The 10,006-nt window shown below is 45.4% G+C and overlaps 1 protein-coding gene across 1 annotated transcript; it reads left to right on the forward strand.

Annotated features, from left to right (window-relative positions):
- The first annotated feature begins 754 nt into the window (after positions 1-754).
- On the forward strand, positions 755-4,781 carry LOC114864937 (uncharacterized). Its single transcript, XM_055512583.1, has one exon. It carries the CDS (start codon positions 1,257-1,259, stop codon positions 2,634-2,636), a length of 1,380 nt encoding a protein of 459 aa, XP_055368558.1. The 5' UTR covers positions 755-1,256; the 3' UTR covers positions 2,637-4,781.
- The last annotated feature ends 5,225 nt before the right edge of the window (positions 4,782-10,006 follow it).

Consider the following 10,006-nt stretch of genomic DNA (forward strand, 5'->3'; position numbering starts at 1 on the left):
AAATGAGAAGTGTTATGAAAACAGAACAACCCACTGTGAGGTGACCAGTTGTCCTGCAGTCCCAAATAAAGAAAGTAAAGAAGAAACAAGTATCACAAACAATGGAGAGTCACTACTTCAAGCTCTACGAGACTCTGTGGTTTTGACCAGACTTCCGGCACCTGAGCCAACTATCTTCACAGGAGATCCACTCAAGTTTGTGCAGTGGAGCACAAGTTTCAAGACTTTGATAGAGCGGCGATGTACAAATCCAGCTGACAGGTTGTTCTACCTTCAGAAATACATAGGTGGTGAAGCACAGTCTGTACTTGAAGGAACCTTTTGCAGAAAGGATAGTGAAGCTTATGAAAAAGCATGGGAGACATTGAACGCTCGGTACGGTCACTCCTTTATCATTCAACGTGCATTTAGAGAGAAATTAAGTAGCATAGGATGCTACAAAAACTCCCTGACTGGGTGACCTCTTGGTGGAATCGTCATGTCACAGAACAGCTACGACGAACAGAAGATTACCCAAGATTTAAGGAGTTTGCTGACTTCCTGGCACAAGAAGCAGAAATCGCATGCAATCCTGTAACATCCTTAGGCAGGAGGCAACAATGAGCCATATGCCATTCAAACCGATCTAGGCTGGAGTGTGGTCGGCAGCTCACCACAAACAGCAAAGTTGACTGAGGTGACAGGTTTCTGCCATCGTGTGGCTGTTAAAGAACTTCCACCACTAACACCAACTACTGTCATCAGAGTCCTTGAATTGGACTTCAAGGACACAAAGCCAGGCGAAAAATGTGTATCACAAGAGGACATTCAGTTCACACATTTACTAAATGAAGGAATACGCCAGAACGCTGATGGGCACCTTGAAATGCCTCTCCCATTTAAGACACGCCCACAATTACCAGAAAACAAACTTCTAGCCCAGGTAAGGCTTAAATACCTGAAGAGAAAAATTTGAGAAAAATCCCAAACTTAAGACTGACTATGTTAAATTCCTGGAAGGTGTATTTAAAGACGATGATGCAGAAAGAGCTGAAAACCAACCCAAAAGAGGAAATGTGTGGTATATTCCTCACCATAGGGTATATCATCCTCCAAAGCCAGACAAAATCAGAGTTGTTTTTGACTGTTCAGCCAAATTTGAAGGCACAGCTCTGAATGATCACCTGTTAGCTGGACCTGATCTCACCAATGGGCTCACAGAAGTGCTCTGCAGATTCCGCAAACATCCAATTGCAGTCATCTGTGATGTAGAAAAAATGTTTCACAGATTTCATGTAAACCAAGACGACAGAGACTACTTACGCTTTTTGTGGTGGGAAAATGGCGATACAAGTTCAGAACCAAAGGAATATCGCATGAAAGTTCATCTTTTTGGAGCAGCATCTTCTCCTGGTTGTGCGAATTACGGAATGAAGTATCTGGCCAGTCAGAATGAAAACGAGTATCCTGCAGCAGCCAATTTTATCAGAAAGAATTTTTATGTTGATGATGGCCTCATCAGCGTAGATTCTGTGGAAGCAGCCATCCGACTTGTTGGAGAAGTACAAGACGTGTGTTCAAGGGGGAAATTACATCTTCACAAGTTCATCTCCAACAGCAGAGAAGTCTTGGAGTCTTTCCCTGACACTAAACGAGCTAAACAAGAACTTAACGATGTAGATCTCAGCTATAATGAACTGCCAATCCAAACTGTGCTGGGAATAAGGTGGAATGTGAAGAGTGACACGTTCTCCTTCAAGGTTGCTCTAGATGAAAAGCCAACAACTCGACGTGGGATTCTTTCAACTGTAGCCTCAATGTTTGATCCACTTGGCTTCCTGGCCCCCTTTCTTCTGCTGGGAAAGCAAATACAACAGGAGATGTGTCAAAGGGGCATTGGATGGGATGAACCACTCCCTACAGAAATAAAGCCACAATGGGACAGTTGGCTAAACGACCTTAAGAAGCTACAACAACTCCAAATCTCAAGATGCCTTGTTTTGGAAGACCCTAGCAAGGTTCTGAATGTTGAACTACATCACTTCTCAGATGCAAGTAGCCATGGATATGGTCAGTGCTCTTACATGAGAGTAGTGAGTGGAGACAGGGTGCATTGCTTCTTAGTCATTGGTAAAGCCAGGGTGGCACCCACAAAGATTGTAACTATACCAAGGTTGGAATTAACTGCAGCAGTGGTTTCTGCAGCAATTAGCAGCATGTTGAGGGAGGAGTTGGAGCTCAAAATTGACGAGGAATACTTTTGGACAGATTCCCAGGTGGTCTTAGGCTACATTAACAATGAAGCGAAGAGATTCCATGTGTTTGTAGCAAATCGCGTTCAACGAATCAGAGAGACCACTAATCCTGCACAGTGGTACTACGTCGAGACTGATCAGAACCCAGCGGATCACGCCTCCAGAGGGCTTAAGGTGGAAGAGTTGATGAACTCGAGTTGGTTCACTGGTCCCAAGTTCCTATGGGAAAGAGAAATTGTCACGCCAAAATCTACTCCAAAGATTCTGATAGGGGATCCAGAAGTCAAGACAATACAGACACTGCAAACACAAGCTGAAAAGGAGGACAGGTTTATAGAGAGGTTTGAACGGTTCTCAAAATGGAATACAGCAATAAATGTGTTGTTCGGATCCAGAAACTAGCAAAGGATTAAAACCTACAGAACCCGTCACTGTTGAAGACAGAAGGAAAGCTGGTTTGGCACTGATCAAACTAGCGCAGAAAGATATCTTCAAAGAGGAAATGCAAATACTTGAAACAAGACACGGAAAACTTCCACAGAACCACAAACTGTTTCAGCTTGATCCTGTCTTAGAATATGGTGTGCTAAGGGTGGGAGGTCGACTGAGAAAGGCTGCCTTACCTTTGGACGTGAGGCATCCAGTGATTCTACCAAAATGGTGTGGTAACCCGACTCATCTTAGGCTACTGTCATGAGAAAACCCAGCACCAAGGCAGAGGGCAAACCCTCAATGAACTGAGAGCAAATGGTTACTGGATTGTTGAGGGCAGCAAGGTTGTAGCAAACTACATCAACCAGTGTATTACATGCAGAAGAGCTCGAAGGCCTACAGAGATGCAAAAAATGGCAGATCTACCTGCTGCACGAGTCAACCCTTCTCCACCGTTTTCTTATTGTGGTATGGATTGTTTTGGTCCATTCTACACTAAGCAGGGTCGTAAAGACCATAAGAGGTACGGCCTAATATTCACCTGCTTATCCTCCAGAGCAGTGCACATTGAAATGGTGGGAGATCTGTCAACCGATGCTTTCATAAATGCTTTACGCTGTTTATAGCAATTCGTGGAAGTGTGAGACAAATTAGATCTGATCAAGGGACAAATTTTGTTGGGGCAAGAAATGCATTAACAAAGGCTCTGCACGAGATGGACAAAGACAAGGTCACAGCTTACCTAGCAGAAAACCAATGTGATTTACTATGAATGTACCTGATGCCAGTCACATGGGAGGTGCATGGGAACGGCAGATTAGGTCTGTTAGGAGCGTCCTGAGCAGGGCCCTCTCTCAGAGTGCTGGAAGATTGGATGATGCTTCCTTAAGGACATTCCTATATGAAGCCATGTCAATCGTGAATAGTCGTCCACTCACTGTTGATAATATCAATGATCCCAAAGGCTTAGAGCCACTTACCCCAAACCACTTACTCACCATGAAGGCATCTATCCCACTGCCTCTACCAGGAAAATTTGAGAGTGAAGATCTATACGCCAGGAAACGATGGCGTAGAGTTCAGTACTTGACAGAGCAATTCTGGTGCAGATGGAGGAAAGAATATCTGGCAAGCCTCACCCTCAGACAGCGCTGGCACTCTCCAAAGCGGAATGTGAAGGTTGGAGATGTTGTTATTATCAAGGAGGAAGGCGTTCTGCGTAATGACTGGAGACTCGGAAGAGTTCTTGACGTATGTACAGATGAAGATGGTCTGGTGCGGAAGGTCAGAGTTCAAGTAGAAATAAAGAGTTAGAACAGAAGGGTCAAAGATCCAAGGGTCCCTCTATGCTTGAACGCCCCATACACAAATTAGTTGTGCTTGTGGAGAATAACTGAATGGAGACACATCTGTAACATAGTCTAGGAGTTTAAGATTTACTCCTGATTTAACACATTTGTAAAAAATGTTTTCAATATATGTGATGATCTGAAATTACTAGATTGTGCAAAGGGCTGTCAGAAATTTTAGTAATTTGGTGGGAGTGTAAGTGTCACAGAGACATATTTAATTTAAATTATTTCCTGAAACAAAATGTTGTTATTTTGAAAGTATGTCCAAGCCTTTATTTTGATGTAGGGGTCACTGGCGGGAGTTTGCAAGGAGCATTGTGGGTCAGTAGCATGAGGGCAAAGGAGAGACGCTAACTGCTGGTAATTCTGCGCACGATCCCAGAGGCGCACACGGTAATTGTGGTTTAATGTTGTCGATGCTATTTGTCGTGTACATGTTCAAAGCATTTATTTAATTCTATTGTTGTAGTTTTCACGGTGTCTGATGAAGAAGAAGCGTAAATAAAGAACGTCAAAGACATCAGTACGATGCGTGGCAATCATTGTGGATCTGTGCAGCTACAGTACACAGGTCACTGTGTATTTAAGCACCACTTCTCACCCTAGTACCTCGCCAGATTGTTAGTTCGTGTTGCGTGTTATTCACCACCTTCCAGCGTTTTGTAGCCTAGCCCAGTCTTGTTTTGTGAACCTTGTTTTGACCACTGACGCCGAGCGTGTCTAATCCCTGTCTGTCTTGTATGCCTTGGATTTTGATCTTGCCTGCTACTCTGACCACGATCTTACGCCTCATGGAACAGTATTGTAATCCAGACTCTTGTTTACAAACCTTGCCTGTCCCTGACACCCATTTTGCCTGATCCTGTATAGCCACGTATTGACTCTGAGTTTCGGTATAAATTCCTTTTCTTTTCATATCTTAGTCTGTCTGTGCCGTGCATGTGGGTCCGCCGCCCTTTGACGTTCTGACACACACACACACACACACACACACACACACACACACACACACACACACACACACACACACACACACATTATATAAAAAACTCCCTTCTCACCCCACGCGGGTGGTCTCATCCACTTTCCAAGCTCGGGTCCTCTACCAGAGGCCAGGGAGCTTGAGGGTTCTGCGCAGTATTCTTGCTGTTCCTAGGACTGCACTTTTCTGGACTGAGATGTCGGATATTTTTCCAGGGATCTTTTGTAGCCACTCCTCCAGTTTGGGGGTCACTGCCCCCAGTGCTCCAATCACCACAGGCACCACTGTGGCCTTCACCTTCCAAGCCTTCTCCAGTTCTTCTCTGAGCCCTTGGTATTTCTCTAGTTTCTCATGTTCCTTTTTCCTGATGTTGCCATCGCTTGGTATTGCCACATCCACCACTACGGCTTTCCTCTGCTCTTTGTCCACCACCACAATGTCTGGTTGGTTCGCCATTACCATTCTGTCTGTCTGTATCTGGAAGTCACACAGGATCTTGGCTCGCTCGTTCTCTACCACCTTGGGAGGTGTTTCCCACTTTGACCTTGGGGTTTCCAGTCCATACTCTGCGCAGATGTTCCTGTATACTATGCCAGCCACTTGGTTATGGCGTTCCATGTATGCTTTCCCTGCCAGCATCTTACACCCTGCAGTTACAGAGGCAGCTGGTAAAAGTGTCTACCCCCACCGTGCTAGGGACTCGAATCTGCCGCGTCAGAGCTCAGTGCAGCATTTGCAAATCACATGTGAACATTTTAATTTTTTTTGTAAATAAAAATAATGTTTGCCCTGTTAAAACCTGGGGAATAAAAACGATTCTGATTCTGAAAGCGGCTGATCAACCACATTTCATATGGTACAGGTGAAAGGGAGACTAACAACCCAACGCAGCCGAGGCTGCAGCAGGCAGAGAAACGCAGATCTTTGTCCTGCGTGTTGATGCGTGTTTCCCCCTCCCCCAGTGTCCCTGCTCTGGGACGTGGATGGCCACGGCCACTTTCATTCAACAGAGGAACATGAAAGAGGGAATAACGAAATAAACAGCTGTTTAACTTCGTAGGAACACCTTGTAGTAGGAACTGGTATATTTAGAAAACCCAGTAAAGGTGTGTGAACTGGGGAGGAGACGGCAGCAGCGACTGAAAACCAACTGAATAGAGTTAATGTCTTCGCCGCTGACAGGTGCATTCATTTGAAAATGCACGTACCTTGGCTGACAGTTCAGTTGAAAAACACACCGAAACTTTATGAAACCATCCCTGAATAACATCTATGAACTGCAGTTTCTTCCTTGATGATCCATGATTATTATAGAAGAAGCGCAAATCTTCGCCAGTCCAAATTGTGCAATTAATACTGTGTATTAGTAATAAATAGGAATAATAGTATTTTCATTTTAAAATGCACTGCATATTTTAAACGAATGTCGAAGTGCTACAAATAAATTAGACCAGAAAGCTATGATAAATACATACGTTTTTTTTTGCAGAGTAAACATGTAGAACAAACTACTTGCTGCATTAATGAGTCTTAGACCTGCAGCTGATCACGCCGCTCGATGCTGCCCAGTCTCCCACGGAGCTTTGTCCCGGAGCTGTAGTATTTCTCACCTGCTGATCGAGTAGTAACAACACATTAGCATGTCTATGCGCCTCTACGGGGGAGGGGGAGGGATGTGAAGTTTGCCTTTGCGACTGTGAGCAAACATGAGACAAACAAAAGCTTGGTCGAACTCAGATCCAAGTCATCTGAGTATGAAACACATCACATATCATTCAATCTCGTGTTTCATTCCAGCGGCAGTCTGGAGCTCTCTGCTAAGACTGCTGCCCCGCGACCCGTCCACGGATAAGCTTCGATTAAAAATTAAAAGCAGATTAAAAGCAGAGGTTTTTTATTTTTCGTTTTTATTTTTTTCCATAAGTACATCAAGGATAAGGCCCCGACAGATGACGTGATGAGTCAATGTCTCAGGCAGTGGAGAACAAAGGATGAGATGCTGGAAGAGGGACCATCATGGAAGGACAAGCCCTTACACGGGATGTACCACCGGAACATAACTGAAGTGGCTGATCTCAAAAAATCCAACCAATGGCTTCAAAGGGCCGGGCTGAAGGACCGCACAGAGGCACTCATCCTGGCCGCACAGGAGCAGGCCCTGAGCACCAGAGCCATAGAGGCCCAGATCTGCCACACCAGACAAGACCCAAGGTGTAGACTGTGCAAAGAGGCCCCTGAGACGGTCCAGCACATACAGTGGTAGCGGTTCAAAGTGACTAGCGTTTTTACTGCAGTACCGACGCGTCGCCACGGTGCAGCGAGTGCGTCCCTGACTAAAGATTTTTAAGATGTAAGATGCTGGCAGGAAAAGCATACATGGAACGCCATAACCAAGTGGCTGGTGTAGTATACAGGAACATCTGCGCAGAGTATGGACTGGAAACCCCAAGGTCAAAGTGGGAAACACCTCCCAAGGTGGTAGAGAACAAGCGAGCCAAGATCCTGTGGGACTTCCAGATACAGATAGACAGAATGTTAATGGCGAACCAACCAGACATTGTGGTGGTGGACAAAGAGCAGAGGAAAGCCGTAGTGGTGGATGTGGCAATACCAAGCGATGGCAACATCAGGAAAAAGGAACATGAGAAACTAGAGAAATACCAAGGGCTCAGAGAAGAACTGGAGAAGGCTTGGAAGGTGAAGGCCACAGTGGTTCCTGTGGTGATCGGAGCACTTGGGGCAGTGACCCCCAAACTGGAGGAGTGGTAAAACATCCGACATCTCAGTCCAGAAAAGTGCAGTCCTAGGAACAGCAAGGATACTGCGCAAAATCCTCAAGCTCCCTGGCCTCTGGTAGAGGACCCGAGCTTGGAAATTGGATGAGACCACTCGCGGAGGGTAAGAAGGCAGGCAAGATTCAATCACAAGGCAGATTCCAAAACAGTTCAGACGGGGAGCAGGCAAGACACGGTCAAAAGCAAGATCCAAGGTCGGTACACAAAGAACTTACTTGACTGAATACTGGAGAGTAGACACAGGGACATGATCTAAAAATCTAGCAATGAGTGTGTTACGAACTCGCCCCGTCGGTTCCGAACCGGCGGGGTTTGACAGGGAACCTACTAAACTCCTCCTGTCGGTTCCGAACCGGCGGGCTTGACGGAACCCTGGAGCAGGAGAGGAGATGCGGTGGAGACGGAACAACGACAGCACCCGCTCCGAGCGGGAAGAACAACGGCTCTCACAGAGCCGGGAGGAGAACGCGCTCACACTGAGCGGAGGCTTCAGGCACCATGGCCGACGTTCTTCCACCACACAGCTCTGTGTAATCCCTCACACAGACACCTGGCCGCAACCGGCAGACCAGGTCACAGGGAACACAGGAGAGGGGAGACCCCAAATGCACGACCCAAACACAGAAGCTATAATTAACATTAAAGGTTTATTAACATACAACAAAAACTCACTGCACAGCAGGATTGTCAGGGTTCGTTCGGATGAGGACCCACATGCACAGCACAGTACAAGGTTTTCTGGTGTTAAGGAGTGTAGTTTATTCCAATATGCGGAGTAAAGTCCAGGCAGGGTCATACACAGGCGATCAAACAGGTTAAATGGGATCAGGCAGAGGTGTAGTCAGGAGCAGGCACAGATCATATCCGAGAGGTGAGTACAATACCAAGGCAGACAGAACAGGCAGGGATTAGGCAGGCTCAGAATCAGCAGTCCAGAAACAAGATACGTAAAACACGGCCGAACAGAATCAAAGAAACTGGGAACTATGACGGGTACACACAAACGACGATCTGGCGGAGAACTAAGGACACAGGTGGTGGTTAAATACAAAGTGGCTTGATTATTGATAAAGTGCAGGTGTGGATAACGACCAGGTGAAGCAGGCACAGCTGTGACAAGACAAAAACCGGAAGTAAAGCTCGAGCAGAAACAGAAACCAGGAGACTACCAAAATAAAACAGGAAACAACTAGACACAAAACCCAGATCGTGACAAGGATCTAGTTCAAACACAACGGAAGGAACTAAAAATCGCTGCAATGCAGGTAAACGTTATTAACAACTAAACTCACTATCAAAACTAAATAAACTCACACAAACACACTCAAAACTAACTCCTCCTCCAAAACTAAACTCTCCGTACACTACGGGCAAAACCTACACATGAAACACAAAACATAACACAGGACCACTAAAACAAAACACAGCACTGTCTAACAGGCATAAACAAAACACGCTCCGTAACACAGGCAAAACCTGAACATGAAACATAAGACACTCACAAACCTTACGTGGTGACAGGACATCAAAAGAAACCAAAGGAACATCACTCCATAAACTCTCCTCTCTTGAAACATAGCTTGATGTAGCATCCAGCTACGACCTTGTGTACACACCAACAAACGTTAATCAAAAAACATCCCTTAAATACAACCAAAACAGGTGGGTCAACTAATTACACAGGAAATTAAAACTTAAAGCGGACCCACACCAAAAGCCCCAGGAGCGCCTCTAGCGACGCAGAGGCAGAATGTCACAGAGTGTGGTGAGTGCTGGGGTTTAAATGATGGACTAAATTACAGGTCGACTACAGCTGATGAATCATGTGACAGGAGAGTGACACAGGAGAAAACCTGAGCAGACCAGGAACTAAACAGGAAGTTGAAAAAATAAAACAGGAAACCAAACAAAGATGCTGAGACTTTGCCAATAGGATTTATACTGGCATAATGTCAGCTTTATCTTGTCAAATGCTCAGTAGCACTAAAGTCAGGCCCAGGTAATACATGGTGTGAGGGTTCTTGTCTTCTCCATCAGGCTTTTAAGGTTGCATGAAGGGCATGATATTTTTATTGCTCTTTGTTGATGGTAACATTAAAAAGCTCTCAGAGTAGCATGTAGGTATGAGTGCATGTTTGTTGTTTTAAGCAGTAGATCCATTAGATACCAAGATTAGCAACCCCCTCATTGTGATATTTTTTGAGTAATGTT

Source organism: Betta splendens, chromosome 10, assembly GCF_900634795.4.
Source record: "Betta splendens chromosome 10, fBetSpl5.4, whole genome shotgun sequence".
Classification (NCBI taxonomy): Eukaryota; Metazoa; Chordata; class Actinopteri; order Anabantiformes; family Osphronemidae; genus Betta; species Betta splendens.